This window comes from Pseudopipra pipra, chromosome 3, assembly GCF_036250125.1.
Source record: "Pseudopipra pipra isolate bDixPip1 chromosome 3, bDixPip1.hap1, whole genome shotgun sequence".
NCBI lineage: Eukaryota > Metazoa > Chordata > Aves > Passeriformes > Pipridae > Pseudopipra > Pseudopipra pipra.
This window is the reverse complement of record NC_087551.1, coordinates 89,172,296-89,190,469: the sequence shown is the minus strand read 5'-3', so window position 1 is coordinate 89,190,469 and position 18,174 is coordinate 89,172,296. Positions and strand designations below refer to the sequence as shown.

Genomic DNA, 18,174 nt, shown 5'->3' with positions numbered 1-18,174 from the left:
CACAAATATTGAGGCCATGTTGCTGAGAATACAGCTGTGTTGGGCAGGGCACGTCTCCAGGATGAAGGACCACCACCTCCCTAAGATCCTGCTTTATGGTGAACTTACTACCGGCTGCCGCAAGAGAGGAGCCCCGAAGAGAAGATACAAGGACTCCCTGAAACAACATCTCAGCCTTGGCCATATTGATCAACATCACTGGTCTACTCTGGCCTCAAACTGGGAAGCCTGGAGACACACCATCTATAACGCTGCTGCTTCCTTTGAGAACGCACACAGGATCACTCTCGAGGAGAAAAGACAACCCAGAAAGAATCGTGCCTTGCAGAATATACCACCTAAGGAGTCTTTCTGCTGTGCCTTTTGCAACTGGACATGTCTATCTCGTATTGGCCTCATAAGCCACCAGCGTGCTTGTAACAAACATGGATAGAGCCTTCCTAAATCTTCATTCGCAAAGCCTAGCCATGATGATGATGATGATGATGGTGACACATCTTAATCATGTTTTAAACTCATTAGTGTGATAGATGATTTATAACACTTGAAAATTTTTGTACCTTGGTAAGATCTGAAATGCTGTACTTGGCTGAGCTAATCAACACAGGCTAAGCTGAGAAGCAGAAAATAATGTCTCTATGGTTATAGGTAATCAACTTTTTAACAACTTCAACTTGTTCAAAAGACTTTTTGAATGAATTTACATAAAAGGAATACATCTCCCATGTTTCTTATTGATGATTTGATGATTTTTTGGGGGTGATTTACAGCTATTTGGATGTCCACTACTATGCAGCTACCTCTCTAAATGCTAAGAGAAAGCTGCAAATTCTTAGTCTCCCTTGTCACTAACAGCAGATTTACATGTTGGGTGACGAGAATGAATAATTCTGGTGTTCTCAATAAGACACTTATAAACTATACACAGAGAAAAAACTTTAGATTCCTTTTAAGTTTTAGTCTGAATATGTAAAAAAAGGAAAGGATAGACATTAATAGATGTAAAGCCAGAAGAGTCAGATAAGCTAAAGCAAATCAGCAGAGTTCTGAAAACACCCTGAGAGGTAAATGTGGGAGCTGTATGCCTTAATAAAATGAGACATGGTAGGCTGGTAGGAAGTGGAAAGCAGGAGAAGAAAGTGGTAGTTTGGTTTGTATGCACCTGGATTTGAGGTCAGACTTTCATGGAAAAACACTGCAAATAGGAAACGCTCCCACTATGTCTCTGAAACTTTGCTACTTTTTAAATATACAGTTAGTGATGTAAAATATCTCTCTGGTTTGAGTGCTGGGCTAATAGTCCCAGAAAGTCAAGGAGTTTGTACTTCACTTAAAAAATTAAAAGTTTGATACAGGTGGGTGAAAGTACTTTTTGGAGTTCATGAGCAGATGGAGCTATCTGGAGTATTTTATAAGCCAAGTTTAAGGGTATATTTTAAAACATGTCTTTCAGTTGAGAATTTTACTAATTATTTACTTAGAAATCCATACACATTGATACATCTATGCTTCTTAATAAAAAACAGCATCTTTAAGTTAACCATGTAATATATAACTATTCTTGATGAAACTCCATCAAAATTCTTCCTTATTTATATGGACAAAATATATTCTGTACTGCAAGTTAAACTAGAAGTGAAATACTAAGAAATATTAATATACTCATAAATATCACCCTGCATTGGGAACATTTTGTTCCATTTTTAAAGCAGCCAGAACTTCAATACTGATATTACATTTTTCTTTGAAATACCAGGTATAATGTTTTAATAGTCTTTTGGCTTTTCATGCAATCGCTGCATGCCAAAATAATAGAAGAATTTCCAGCACAAGAATTTCGATAGTATTATTATTTCTTGTAGAAATCAAGACCTGAGAAAAAATTGTTGACTTGAACTACTGTAGATGACAGTTTGCTTGGAGTTACTACAAGTATGGTACAACATCAGACGTTAGCCCTTGCTTATTGTTCTAGAGTTTATCTGCTTCAAATTAAATATTATGCCAGTATGTTTAAAATGTGTTCTTTTTATTTTTTTGTTGATTACTTCTCTATCTTTTCATTACAATTACTACAGTTGAATATTCCAAGTGGAGTGAAACTGGTGTTCTCATGTAATTCAGCTTGCTAACTTCTTAGGTGACAGATCCTTGTAGTCCTTACAACACATCTCCTGCTGGTGCGACCTCACCTTGAGAACTGTGTGCAATTTTGGGAACCATAATATGAGATGGATATAAAGCTATATATCCAAAGAAGGGCCACAAAGAGGTGAAAGGGTCTAGAGGAGAAGCCGTATGAGGAGCAGCTGAGGTTGTTTGACTTGTTCACCCTGTAGGAGACTGAGGTCTTATCACAGTCTACGGCTCCTTTGTGAGTGGAAGAGGAGGGGAAAGCATTGAGCTCTTCTCACAGGTTACCAGTAGTAGGACCCAAGGGAATGGCATGAAGCTGTGTCAGAGGAGGTTTAGGTTGGATTTTAGGAAAAGGTTCTTCACCCAAAAGGTGGTTGGGCATTGGAACACTGTCCCAGGGAAGTGGTCACAGCATTGCAGCACCAAGACTGACAGAGTTCAAAAAGCTTTGGGACAATGTGCTTATGAGGGTGGTCCTGTGCAGAGACTGGACTTGAACTCGATGATCCTTGTGGGTCCCTTCCAACTCAGAACATTCTATGATTCTAATGGAGTCAGTGTAATTCATGTTTTTTCCAGGAATTTTACTGACATTGGGAAAGACCTCTATTGGGAGCAAAGTTAAAGAAACAGACTATCTAAAACCATTTGCCTTTCACCCTAACTAACGCTATTTGGACAAACCTCCTAAAAGGCATTTTAAACAGCAGGTAATGTTTCTGGGCAACTGCTGAAGAGGATTAGAAAGAGAATTACTTTGGTTGTTATTTTTGCTTTCTGTCAGTTATCACTGAAAATTCTTCTTCAGTAGAAAATTGAAACCTCTGAAAAGCAGCAAGCTGTTCCTTTCTTCTTCATTTGATGAAGGTAAGTATTCTAAGTGAATTCCTGTAGCAATACTTAGCAAGTGACTTCTTTTATTTCATTATTTCAGTCCGCAGTCATTGATATTGTGCACTAACAATTTCTCTTTCACAGGTGACAACTGTAATAACACATAAAGTGCAATGAATAAAGCTTAAAATGGCAGCATCTGTTGCTGAGAAATACACTGCTGTGTAATTCCAATGACACTCCTGTGACATAGGAACCTCCCATGATGATACAAAAATTGCTTTATCTGCTCACCTTTAGTACAAGGATTAGAGCTGTGAAAAAAAAATAATTCTTTTTATCTATTTGAGTTTTGAGACTTATGAGATTATCACTGTACTTCAACATGAAATGCCAACAGGAAGTACTGAATGAATTCCTTATTTTACTCCACTTGTGTGCACAGTTTTTGCTTGACCTAATGATTTGGCTTTGTCTCAAGTTTTCTTACTTTTGCCCTTCTGATTCTCTTCACCATCCCACTGGGGAAGAGCGAACAAAAAGGTGTGTGGTATTTAGCTGCCCACCAGGGTTAAAACACGTCAACACTGTGTTCTAGAGAACAAAAGAATTTAAAAATGTGGATTTGACCAGATAGAAGGATTTAAATTAGGCCATATTAATTGTTTTGTTTGCTAGTATAAACATTGTCTTTACTAGGTTGTGAAAGATATTGGAACTTTTATATCCTGTATCTTCTTCTCTGGAACGTTAGCTATTGTGGCATCAGAGATTCTTTCTACAGAATACTGATACAAATAACCTATGCAGTTCAACAGAGTATTTTTATATTCATTTCCCATATACCTGTAGATGCTAGCTGATCTGTCTCAACTCAATAAAACAATGAAAGAGAAAAAATAAACTGTGGATAAATTGGGAATAATCCTAATGAGTCTTATAAAAGGAAAGTTTGAAGATGAGGAAAATGTATGTAATTAAGTAGTACTTAAAATTCTAGCTGGTGAGTTTTCTTGGGATTCAGTTCATTTTAGCAGCAGTAAGATTATTTTAATTAAAGGACTTTTCTACCAACTAAATGAAGTGTCTAACATGAACAATCAATCCCTGCTAGTATGATTGCTCTACACACAAGGAAAGATAGTAATAAATTAGAGAAAGCTTATTCAAGAACAATTGGCCTACTGTGCAAAACTTGAGAAATTGCTGATATGGATTGTTTCAGTGTCATAAGCCATGTTACTTACTTGCACTGTTGTAGATACAAAGGTTTTTATCTACTGTCAGAGAAGGGAAAAATGAAAATAAGGAGCTAACCATAGAAGGAAATTAAAAGCACAAAAATAATGACATCTATTCAACAAAAATAACTATATTTATTCATATTTATTATATTTATTACTTTTATGAGTAAATTACCCAAACTGTATTTTACATATAAACAGAAACAAAAAATGTAGTTTAAAATTACATTTGTGTGTTTATGGTAAGTTTCTACAAGGTTTTTTTAAGAGTATGGAATCAAAACGAAATGGTTATATAACTTTCTTAATCAAAGTTCTGTTTTTCACAGCTGAGAACACTACATCATGACATATTTTGTGTTCCCTAAGATGTCTATTCCAAACATGATTTAAATGTTAATGCAAAAGCTACAGATGCAGTGTTTATAATTTATAAACACAATTAAGAACAATTAGATGTGAAACTACAATAGTTTTTCTGGTTGCAGATGCTATTTCATTCAGAGTCAAGTAAACATGCCAAAATTGCTACTGCATTGTCCTTCCCTTCTCAAACACATAAATGAAACAATAAACAAGTATAAATGGAAATTTTTATGGATCAAGACTGAAGAACTAACTGATTATTTAAAAATAGAAAAAGTAAAAAAAAAATCAATTACCTTACCTGTGAAATCACGAGGACACAAACACTGAAACAAAGGTTGTTCTCTCCGTTGGCTCATATCCATGCAAGTTGCTCCATCAGAACAACTATTTGGGTAAACTAAACATGCATTTTCAGCAAATTGGCAAAATTCTCCTGTCCATCCAGGTGCACAGAGGCACTAGATATAACAAACACACAAACACAGAGAAAACACAAAATGAAAATGCTATGTGAAAGTTTGTTGAATTTTCTTTGGGTCTTGTATTTTACTACCACATAAAGCTGTGGTAGTAAAACAATGCAGAGTTATTCTTTATATCTATATTTGCAGATGATAAAACAGTTAACAAAGGCAAAACTCATCTACCATGGCTGTTGAAAAAGTGTGGGAAGAGAGGACATGTGAGTTGGAGGAAATGGCAAGATAATTACTTGCTGTAATGGATAGAGCTGCCTGCAAGAATAGAAGAACTGAATGTGCAGAAAGGATTTTAAAGATGAGGGAGAAATCAGTCAGTGGTGCTAACAAAGCCTGCAAGACAAACATAGTGGCCAACTAATAATCAGAAAATGTAGTACAAGGTTTCTGTTGGACATTCTGACCCTATCTATTAACTAAAATAAATACAAATAATTTCTACAGAAGAAAGGGAAAGAATTGAAGCTTATATTAGCTTCTCAAAAGAGTCTTGTGATACCTATACATTAGAAGTGCCCTGATCAAATATTACTAGTAGTTTGTCCTGAATCCAATTACAAGGGCAGTATAGCCAACAGTAGCATAAAAGTATTTTAGAACACCATGGTAGTGCAGCCAGTCACAATGAATATGCATTTTAGATGAGTACGTGTACAATGTGACCGTCAAGGGGAGAGAGATGCATTGTAGTGACTCATACAAATAACAAAAAAGTTGCAAAAGAACAAGATTACCATAAGACATAGAAAATCAGCAGAACATATTGCTGACTACAGAAGAAGAATTACTGCCAGGATACAAAATGCCCCAAGGCAAGTAATACCAGGAGACCATCCTTTTTTGTAAGGGCAGGGTAGGGCGGTGGGAGGTAAAATAGCATAAAGTATCAAGTATAAAGTGATAGAATGGAGACAAAGGAATATAAGATCATGTCAGTAATGACTTCTCGCATCAAAGATCTCATGAGACAGATTACCTTGACTTTGGGAGCTAAGAACCACTAGGGACCACAGCTGTCAGCACTAACTAGAAGGCATCATCTCCATGGCATTGTGTGATCACATATAATTTAAAATATGTTACAGAATAATAGTATGTAGGTGTACTGAGAATGTCTAATAATCTGTAAAAACTATTAACATTAAGTATGCTGTTTATCAACTCATTGAAGTTTGTTTTAAAGTTTAAAATTCACCTAACCTATCACTCTTCTAAACATTTGCATTAAAGTGATCTCTTCCCTTTCTGATAAATATGTTTTATAAAAATGAATAGTATTTAGGTGTCCAAGTGAAGGCTTTAAGAGAACTGCAGTGTTGGGAATTCCATACTGCGAATCTCCGCGTTCAGCTGTTGAAACGACAGATAACTAAAGTGGACTGTCATCTCTCGAGTGACCAAGGCATAAGAGGAGCATGATAGCCAACAGAATTAGTGAATTTACCTTCCCAGGACCTGGAAGAACACTATGTTCTCCAGCAGTTGCATATTCCTTAGTACTTATTTTCCAAATTCCTATCCATAAGTTGCTCTGTTGTGACAACATCCGTTATTTTATTAGAAGCTACTCTACTCTTTATCATGTTCTGGTTACACTAATCCACTCCCTCATTTTCCCTAGATGCGTCCTGTCAAGCCCTTTGGATATATATAAGTACTGGGGTTTTTTGCCTAAGTAGTTCCTAGTTTGGCATTCCTCTATCATTGACAATATTTCTTTCCTCCAAATTTTACCACTAGGGTATAGGGACCTGGGAAACTTGAAAACAGATATTGCAAGTAAAAACCAGAGCAAAGACACTGAATATCAGCCACTTCATTCAGTAGTGGGCTTACATTACCCTTGGTCTCATATTTTTCTGCTGCTGTACGTACAAAAATGGAATTTATAGGATAGTTTCTCCTTTATGATTGCTGTTCATGAGGACATATTTGTAAAATTCTCATTGACTAGACTCAAACTTTTATCTACCTAGTCACTAAGCATTACTATTTATTGGTTAAAACTGTTTAACCAGTATTTTCTTTCTTTACATATTTTAAATCCATTCTGCAAGAAACAACTTCTTCAAATAAGTTCAGTGAAGTTTAACCCTATTCTTGTGAATACATATTAACTTAAAAAATTATGTTCTCAGAGATGGAATTGGTGTTAAAACTACATTTACTTTTCATCTAGCAAAGTGATTTTTTTGCACCTGGGGTGAAACATACTGCTGGTAAGACAGCATTCAGGAATTGAATGACTATTTCCAGACTATACCAGAATTGTTTTGAGGATAACTGAAGGACAAGTCTTAGGGATGCTTAAGCCAGCACTTTCCACAAACGCTAAGCAATTTTTTAAAGATTAATTGTAATCATCTCAACAGCATACTGGTACAATAACCTGGATTTTTTTCCTTCTCAGTTTTCAATTGCCTGGTAAGATGACTTTCAAAATTAAGACATACATGTGTTTAGACTACTTGATCACTTTTAAAGTACATGGAGAAAATCCCAATTCAACCCAAAATTTAAGCATCAAACTGGGTATGAATGTTTTCAATTTTTGTTTTGCCTTCCATATTCTCTTGTATCGTTTATTTCTTTGCTCAGATTTTCTTCTTTTCCCACTCCCTTCCCCCTGCCACCCCATTCCCTAAATATAGTCTGACTGTTGTGCATATCCTTGTAGCTGTTTATTTTTTCAATTTTTCCTGTAGGTATTTTCAAAATTATGAACTGGAGTGACTGGTTTATGACAAAGAGTTTAAAGAACCCAGAACATGCTGTTTGGCAAAATGACAAAAAAAAAATATTTTAATTTTTCTGCATTGATGGAGCTATGAGAATTGTTAAAATAAAGAAAATAAAATCCTTAGCTTAATACCAGAACAAAATTATGCTTATTTTTTTTTGTATGTAAAATACATTCCTAAGTAAAGTTCTGGAAGTCACTCACACTGGGACGATAATAACTGCAAGAAACATATGGAAGTTTAGTTCATAGCTAGCAAACCTGTTCCTTCTTAGTGAATTGGAGTAAAGGACTCATTTGGGGAGAACGTTTTAATCACTTCCTTCTTCCAATTGAAATATATGTCTTTCTATGAAAGGGAAAGTTATGATATTTTTTCTTCAAACTGTGTAAAAAAATGAAAATTAGGAAATTCTATAGCTGTCAATAAATTATGCTATGCCTGTAATCGCTAAAGTCTTAAAAATTTATAATATTAAATCATTAGCCTACAATACACCAGGGTACATGAGTGACTTTTAACTTAAAAAGGGAAAATTACTTGGTCTTAACTTACTGTATCTGTCAAATTTGCAGATGACATGAAGCTAAGTAGTGCAGTTGACACACCTGAAGGATGGGATGGCATCATGAGGTACCTGAACAAGCTCGAGAAGTGAGCCCATGGGAACCCAGAGTAAGGTTCAACAAGGCCAAATGCAAGGTCCTGCACCCTGGTTGGGTGAACCCCTGGTATTAACATGGGCTGAGGGTAAAGAAATTAAGAACAGCCCTCTAGAGAGAGTTGGAGGTAGTGGTGGATGAAAAGCTGGACATGAGCCAGCAATGTGCACCTGCAGCCCAGAAGGTTAACTATATCCTGGGCTGCATGAAAAGCAGTGTGGCCAGCAGGCCAAGGGGAGGATTCTGCCTCTCTACTCCACTCTGGTAAGACCCCACCTGGAGTATTACATCCAGCTCTGGGGTCCTCATTACAAGAAATACATGGACCTATTGGAGTGGATCCAGAGGAGGGCCACAGAAGGATGGAGTAGCTTTCCTATAAAGACAGACTGAGAGAGTTGGCATTGTTTGGCCTGGAGAGGAAAAGATTCTGGGGAGATCTTCCTGTGGCCCTTCATTACTTAAAGGGGACTTATAAGAAGGATGGGGACAAACCTTTTAGCAGGGTCTCTAACAACAGGAGAAGGGATAATGTTTTTAAACTAAAAGAGGGTAGATTCAGATTAGATAGAAGGAATAAATTTTTCACAATGAGAATGGTGAAACACTGGGATAAGTTACCCAGAGAGCTGGTAGATTCCCCATCCCTGGCAACACTGAAGGTCAGGTTGGATATGGCTCTGAGCAAGCTGATATGGAAGATGACTGCAACAGAGTAGAACTAAATGACCTTTAAAGGTCCCTTCTAACCCAATACATTCTATGATACTGTGATCTTTAATATGATATGTTGATTCATATGAAACCCTGATTTCAGGTAAAACAATTAGGGGTCTGGGCAGAAAAATGGCATAGCTTGAATTAATTGGGTTTTTTTACTAGATTTAGTAAATTTACTAATTTTATATTCTTTCATTTCTCAGGTGGACATATGGAGTAAATCAGAAACAACAATTCTATCTGTGCACATGCCATATAGGGATAGAGAAGTTAAATTTTGTGTACTTTGGGCAGGTGCCACCTCTCTTTACATATGACTTTATAAAATAATGAAACTTTATTAATATTTAATTATAACTTAGAAAGGCAAATTAAGAATGTGCATTTTTTAAGTTTTGGTAGTAAATGAAGAAACGGCAGATACCAAAGGATGAAAAATAATCAGCAAGAAGCTGCAGTATATACTAGAAACTTACTTTACAGTACAGGAAACAGATGCTGAAGAGATGTGTGTGGAAAATGTGTGTTTGATCTTACTGACATTAATAAATGGGCTAAAAAAATATTATAAGTCATGTCCCTCAGAAATACACAGTGCTGAGTTGGCTAACTGAATTTTTATGGAATCTTTCTACAGACATTCTCCATATCTCAAGGGGCCAGCTCCTTATTAGATAGGAAAGTCAGTAAAGAAGAGATTTGGGGAATTTCTGTATTTTTGAAAAAGTGGTTTAAACTTGACGTGACTTGATTTTAGCTTCTTCTCAGAAGTTTCATTTAAAAATTAAACAGAATATGTTTATTGGTTTTATCTGGTATGTTTTACTGTCTATTTATATTTAATTACATGCTATTCTAGTGTATAAATTAAGATACATTGCATAAAGATATATGTGTATTATGTGATCAGAGTTTTAATTAAATATTTTTCATTTGAATTAATTCTAAAAAGCAGTACATTGCAGGATATTTAGTTTATTACATGAAGATTTCTACTGTTTATTAACTTCTGTACAGCTAAGGGATAATTAACAGCACATATGAAATGTGCCTAGAGTGCTTTGATACTGTTTGTTTCAGTAGCATAAGAAAAGCAGGACAAGGTGGTTTTGATAAAGTTCAAATTAAACACTGAAGAAGCAAAGACTCTATGGGACATTTCAAAACTTATGTGAACTCATCTGTAGAATTACTGCTACATTGTGAAAGAAAATTGACTAATTAAGTACTGTAAAACTAGCCCCTAATGGAAGTATCTGACTTTGAACTTCTGCTGTTTTGAACACTCAGCTGGAAGGACAAACATGAGAGAGACATCAATAGAATTAATGATAGTGGCAAAGTGGCTTCACAGAGATGAGACTATAATGCTCATATAGTCCATGGGGAGAAACAGTAGGAGAGACTGTAGCTTTTTTAAAAAGGAAAATGACAATAATCTGTTTTATATGTTGTACATAAGTACAAAAGTTGCATCTGAGAACAGTAGATTTTGCAGTGCCAATTTTCATCACTTCTAGAATTGCTAGTAGAGCTGTTATAAATATTCATAACAATTTTATCACTCAAACCAACTGCTTTAATATATAGTATGCCGAATATATTAAATGTTTGTTTCCTTATGCCTTTTTTATACTCAGAAAAAAAATGGTCATTGATACAGTGTAGAGGGCTTTAAAAGAGCCCTACTGGCTTTCTTTTTAAAAAAAACTGAATTTGTTAAAAAAGTTGATTTTTTCTCTCAGTTGTTTTTTCTCAGCTATACTTCCTTCGAATTCTGGATATGTCATCCAGAATTTATTTCTCCTTTCATACAATAAACACAAATGGCTTTTCTAAGAATAAGTTGGAGGCCTTCTTAGGGCTGTGAGATCTAAGCAGTATGATGTAGCTTCATTTTGGAGATTATTGTTAATTCTGCATAGAGATGCTTTATTTCTGGGTTATAAATTCAGATAGGCTTCTGGGGATCAAGTATCATCGAAAAGCATTAGGACTGAGAGTGACTCCTCAGTAAAGAACTTACAGAGGAGAGCAGGGGCAGCAGACTTTCCACAAAGGCTGGCATAAGCTGTACTGCAGGCCTGTGGGGCTTGGCACTGCTCACCACTCTTCTGAAAAGAAGCAGATTGATTCCCAGCCTGACAGCTGGCTGATGAGTCTGGTTGTGCACCCACAAGGGCAAACCTCATCTGGTAGGGATGAAACTTGGGGCTCTGTCTGCCTGATTGTAATTTCTGCACAAGTTCTGTTGAATGAGGGCCACATACCAGCTTGACATGGGGAAAAAACACAGGAGAAAGAGAAGTTCCCTCCTCTCTCCTCCTTCCTTCATCCCTCCAGAAGAAACATATTAGCTTTGGTGAAGACAATTTTTTATGTTAGTATACAAGTCTCTTCTGCTTTGCTACAGAACACAGTAATCTTGGGGCAGAACATATTTGCTTGTTTTTTAAACAAACTGTAGCAGTGTGACCCATAGTGTTACTGATTATTTATTTATATTCATAATTTTATTTTATCAACCATATATCCTCCTGATGCACACTTTGTTGTTGAAATATCTTAGATCATCATAAAACTCCAAATATAAAATCTATGACTTCGATATATGGATGTGAGGAAAAAGATCAAAAGAGTACAATGTGAACAGCCATAGAGCCATCTGCAGGGCAAGATTTTAGATACCAATCTTTTCTGTTATATTATTTTTTTTATCCTGTTATAGTCAATCATACTATTTGATAAACACTATTAAATGTATGTCCATATAAGAAAGTAAAAATTTGGTGACCAGAGAACAATTTTCTGAAAGGAATGAATCTGGGTACCTGTTCTCATTAATCAGTGTTCTCCAGGCAAATTACTTGTAGAATTTAAAACTTTTACTTCTTTTTGGTTAGCTTCACTGTCCCTTAACAGCACAATCTACTTCCATTGTACTGTATGAACACTAGCCATAAATCAGCAGCAATTCCTGTTCCTCTTTTGGAAGGCACCAGGACATCCATTGACAATGATTCCAACATAAAATTTCACATTCAAGCGTCAGTACAGCTTCTCAAATAAATTCCAAATACTTGCTTTGGATGACCAACAGTAAGTGTAATGGTAAAACCCAGAATGATAATACCGATTATTTTCTCTTTCTTTAATGCTGCTCTAGTGTGTATTTGCTTGCCAGCACAGCTCTGCTTTTCAGGCAATATGTATAATCTGTTTAGATCTCGTCTCAAGTGCAGTGCTGGCAAATGGAAATGGACCTTTCACTTCATCTTTCAGCTTCAGTTTTTGTGTCTATATAATTCAATTCCTTTGTTAGCTGTAAGCACATACCCTTGCACAAATCAGTCGTTTTGTTTTTCAGGAGGATGGGAGAAAAACATATCAACAAAATAGACTTGGGTACACTATGCAGACCATGTAAGCTGGAAGATAGCTGCTCTAACATAGTAAGGAGCAGATAGGCCAAAAAAAGATGTCCATGAATGAGCATTTTTACCCCCTGCAAGAAGTGGAAGGTACTTTTAATCTGCGTGCCCTTCCATAAGAAGTGTATGGCAGAGCAGAAATAGGGGAGTGTATAGGGCTGCACCTTCTTCTCCCTCAATTAAACTTCTGTAGGTAATCATAACTGGCCAGTGAATTATGTAAATTTCTGCAATTTGGTGGTTTCTCTCTAGAAAACAAGGACACCTAGTATGCCAGAAAGATGACAGTCTTCATACCCACAACTTTAACACCATTGTGTTTTAGAAACTGTATTCCTTCCTAGGCTTCCAAAATCCAGTAAATTACAGCTCTTTTATACTCAGAATTTACACTAACTTAGTTTAATATATTTTTTAAGTATCTTTGTTTTGGCTGGTTGATTTTTGTTTTGATTTTTGGTTCTTTTTTTACTTTAATACTAATGATTCAGGAAAAAACAGGGAATCTTAAGCAGGGATAATTTTTTTTAACATGATCTAAGTTACTTGCTATGGATAAATGGATGGTGATAGTTAGATGCTTGATCCACCTTTTGGACCCAGAGGAAAGCTTTAGATCCCCAAGAGATTTCTTGTTTGTATGCCCTCTTTATCGGCTTTTACTGCCCAGTCTTGTGCTAGAGGCTCTGCTGGAGCCATTTTAAATCACTGGGAGAACTCTAATCAAATCATTCCCCCAGGTGGTTAGCACCATGTGGCAGCAGTATGATTAGCATGGAACAAAAAACCCCTCTTTCTTCTCTGTGACTTGTCCTTTGGGAATTGTTCATCTTTTCTTTGTCTTCAGGTAAAGATAAGGGTAACAGATACCTATAGCCATAAATTGCTTTAGACAATCAGATTGAAAGCACTGAGAAAATACTATTGACTGTAAAACAAGAATACTGATTTTTCACTTATAAAATCTATTTAAGAAAAATAAGTCTCCACGAGAATAGAAAAGTCTATTGAAAAGTGTATCTATGTGCAGATTTTTAAAAAGTATTTTTAAGAAGTAAGTTATCATCCTGTCAGAATAATGTAGAGTAATATTTTTATTGAATAGACTGTTAAAACCTGAAATTGGTTCACACTTCAGTGTATTTGTATAAGTATGGTTTATGTTAAACCTGTTTTAATTTAATTTTTTTCTTAAAACAGTGACCTCTGTCTTCTAATACTGAATAGGCGGAGTTGTTTATTATGAGGTTGACAAATCAGCATAGCATTCATTAAAATCTTTCCTATAGTATGAATATAAAAAAAAGGAAAGCACTATATTTTCTTCAGAACTTTAGCAGTAATTATATAGATTTTTAAAAGTGACTCCAACATTGTAGCTGCAAAACAGGAGAAATTCAGTAGTAGAGTTCTTGCAATAATTGATAAATCAATAGTAAAAAATAGAATTTTATATAGCAGCATTTTTTGACAGCAGAAGATTCATTATGTTCAAATATTGTGTTTATCACCTGTTAAAATCATATGTCCAAATGATATCCATATCCAGATTTCTTAAACTGAGTTAAGGCCGCAATCTTATCTTTCTGTGCTTTAGAAACTATCTAACAAAGTAAATGTCATATCTTTGACCTACAGAGCCCAAATAAAGTGGAGGATTTTTTATGTTTTCACTATTCATGGTAACTCTGGGAAATATAATCCCTTTCCTAACCTTTTAATATCAGTGGAATGAGTCTGCTCCATTGACTACTAGAAGCAATCCACAAAAAGGCCTTCAGCCTTCTGTGGGAATTATGGGGTTTGGATTCCACAGTAGCAGATCCTCATGAAATTTAATGTTTGATGAAGTTATTCACTAGGACAGGACAGATGTGACCTGGCATTGATCTGATAGGAAACTGCTGATACACAGCATTACACCATATTACCTAAAATTTTTTTGAAAATGCCCCTGGTATAATCAATAGTGCATGGAAGAAGCAGCTGCTCAGAACCATGCACAGTATAGCTGCCTATGATAACCCTTCACTGACAGTCACAGAAGTATGACTACTTACAAATGCTTCTATATATACAAGTGTTTCATTTTTTTAACTACAGAGATTGTCTTTCTGTCTTCATCAATGGTGTGGTGTCAAGTTCTAATATCCACTTTGAGCTGAAAGTTGTCTTCTTTGTCATTGATTATCAGGGACAGTCACTACTGTGTAACTCATATTCTTTTTTCTATGCAGATAGCATTGTATTTTCCTCTCCTAGAACACTTTTTTTTTTTTTTCCTAAGTAGTGCAGCCTACGAAGAAATACTGATCACATTTGTGTATTATCAATTACACTACCATTTTCTGTGGTCATCCACACACATAGAAGAAGAAGGGGGCCCCTGGAAACTACAGGCCTGTCAGTCTCACTTCAGTGCCTAGTAAAATCATGGAAGAGATTAGTCTGGGAAGTATTGAAAAACACCTGGAGGACAACGTAGTAATTGATCACAGCCAGCACGGCTTCATGAGGGGGAAGTCCTGCTTGTCAAACCTGATTTCCTGCTACGACAGAGTATCCACCCACCTCGGAAAGACAGTAGATGTAATCTTTTTGGATTTTAGCAAAGCTTTTGATACCATCTCTCAAAGTATCCTGGACAAAATGTCCAGTGTACAGCTGAATTACCATGTTATGTGATAGGTGAGCAACTGCATCACAGGTTGGGTACAAACAGTTATAATGAATGGGGTTACATCAGACTGGTGACCTGTCACTAGTCTGATGTTCCAGAGGGCTCCATCCTCAGCCCAGTTTTCTTCAACATCTTCATAAACGACTTGGATATGGGACTGGAAGGAATACTAAGTAAGTTTGCTGACGACGCAAAACTTGGAGGAGCTGTTGACTCCCTTGAAGGCAGGAAAACCCTGCAGAGAGACCTCGACAAATTAAAGAGGTGGACAATCACCAACCATGTAAAGTTTAACAAGGAAAAGTGCCGGATTCTGCACCTGGGATGGGACAACCTTGTTTGTGTTCATAGACTGCAGAATAAGAGGCTGGAAAGCAGTGCCATGGAAAGGGACCTGGGGATTCTGGTTGATGGCAAGTTGATATGAGTCAGCAGTGCCCTGGCAGCCAGGAGGGCCAACTATGTCCTGGGGGGCATCAGGCAAAGCATCACCAGCTGGTCGAGGGAGGTGATTGTCCCTCTCTGCTCTGCACTGGGCCGGTCTCACCTTGAATATTGTGGCAGTTTTGGGAACCGCAAACACAAAAAAGAAGTTAAGGCATTAGAGAACATCCATCCAAAGGAGAGCCCTAAGGAAAGTGAAGAGTCTGGAGGAGAAACCATATGAAGAGTGGTTGAGGTAACTTGGTTTGTTCAGTCCAGAGAAGAGGAGACTGAAGGGAGACCTCATTAGGGTCTTCAACATCCTCATGAGGGGAAGAGGAGAGGCAAGTACCAATCTCTTTACTCTTATGACCAGTAGCAGAACTCGAAGAAATGTCAGGAAGCTGAGTTGGGGGAGGTTCAGGTTGGACATGAGGAAAAATTTTTTCAACCAGAGGGTGACTGAGCGCTTGAACAAGCTCCCCAGGAAAGTGATCACAGAACCAAGCCTTTCTGAGTTCAAGAAGCATTTGCACAATGCTCTCAGGTACATGGTGTGACTCTTGGGGTGTCCTGCACAAGACCAGGAGCTGGACTCAATGGGTACTTTCCAACTCTGCATATTCTACGATTCTATGATTTATCTGGGTCATGGCAATCCAAGACACAGCTACAGTCTAGGTGGAGAAGTGATTGAGAGCAGCCCTGCAGAGACAGACTCTGGGGTGGTGGTTGATGAAAAACTAGACATGTGCGAGCTCACAGCCCATAAAGCCAAGTGTGTCCTGGGCTGCAGCAAATAAATGTGGCCAGCAGGTCAAAGGAAGTGATTCTCTCCCTCTACTCTGCTCTCATGAGACCCCACCTGGACTACTGTGTACACTTCTGGTGCCCCCAACTTGAAGCAAGTCCAGAGGAGGCCACAAAGTTGAAAAGAGGATGGAGCACCTCCTCTGCAAACACAGGCTGAGAAAGCTGGGACTGTTCAGTCTGGAGAAGGTAGCATGGAGACCTCATTAGCAACCTCCCAGTATGTGAAGAGGTCCTACAGGGAAGGCAGAGAGGGACTTTTCATCAGGAACTGTAGTGATAAGACAAAGAAGAATGGATATAAATTGAAAGAGAGGAAAGGTTAGATATTTAGGTTAGATATTAGGAAGAATGCTTTTACTGTGAGGATGGTGAGATGTTGGAACAAGTTGCCCAGGAAAGTTGTGGATTCTCCAACCCTGGTAGTGTTCAAAGCCAGGCTGGATATGGCCTTGAGCAACCTGGTCTAGTGGGAGGTGTCCCTCTCTGTGGCTGGGGCTGTTGGGGCTAGATGATCTTTAAGGTCCCCTGCAACCCTTAACATTCTGATTCTGTGATTTCAACAGAGTTTCATATTTCCTACTATGGCAAAGTACTTCAAATAATTAGCACAAAACCAAATTGCCAAGAGGTTCATTAAAATATAGGGGATAATAATTCTCAACTTATAATTATTTTCCTCTTTGACTATTCACTCATATTTCAGTTAATTTAATATGGTCTAAGGTTCTAATGTCTTTTGCAACTTCATCCGGGCAGTTGGCCATAACAGACACATCTAAATACACAAACTGGAATATCTTCTCTTTCATGCAAGAAATATTTAGAGAAACTGCCAGGACCTTGAATGCATCAATAGACTCTAATTGGCTTGACCAGCCTATAATTATCTTTCTCTGCAATGCTCCCTTGGTGACCTCTTTCTCTCCTCTTGCATGTTTAAATGCTGGTGTTCAAGCTGAGCTCTGATGTGGCCCAGCACTATCATCTTGGATCATCCTACTGTGGAAACAGGACTCACCTCTGAGATGTCCACAATTTCATTCATTTACCCACGAGCTCATTTACCCATGAGCTGCATTTAAGCTCAGGCCTTTGAACTAGTTCTTTTCCAGGGCTGATTTTTTCAGTATGCATGGATCCAGCTTTGTGTCTTGATGATTTAGATCTGCTGAACAAGCTACCCAGCTTGACCACAAGCCTACTTCATCACTACATACTTGTCTGGTGATCTGAAGTCTGATGGACTTCTGGGATTGCGCCCTTAGTTGATGAGGTCACCATCACCACTAGCTTTGCTGTCGCCTTTGGTTCCAGTTCTCTTTCCCTTAAAAAAAGGACCACTCTTCCTATTCCATCATGTAAGGAATAACAGCAGTCCTAATACATTTTGTCTGAACACCCAAACAGATAAGTGGATATGACTAGATAAATGGCCCTAAGTGACCCTGCTTATGCAGGGTGGTGGACAAGGTGACCTCCAGAGGTCCTTTCAGACCACAATCATTCTGTGATCATCAACTGTTATTCGCAGAACAAGTAGTGGTTGAGCAACCTTTAAGTTGTTCCCTAATACTGCTGCTGGAGAAACTATTATTTCCTCTCTTTTTACAAGCTCTGGCCAGAAGAATCTTGCTACACGATG

General features: G+C 37.3%; 1 protein-coding gene across 1 annotated transcript in view; it reads right to left on the bottom strand.

Moving 5' to 3' along the window:
* The window catches only part of EYS (eyes shut homolog), an 863,631-nt gene that overhangs the window by 697,699 nt on the left and 147,758 nt on the right, over positions 1 to 18,174 (bottom strand). Inside the window, exon 7 of the mRNA XM_064650232.1 lies at positions 4,882 to 5,041. Within this exon, the coding sequence (XP_064506302.1) occupies positions 4,882 to 5,041 (160 nt within the window). The remainder of the gene's footprint in view (positions 1 to 4,881; positions 5,042 to 18,174) is intronic.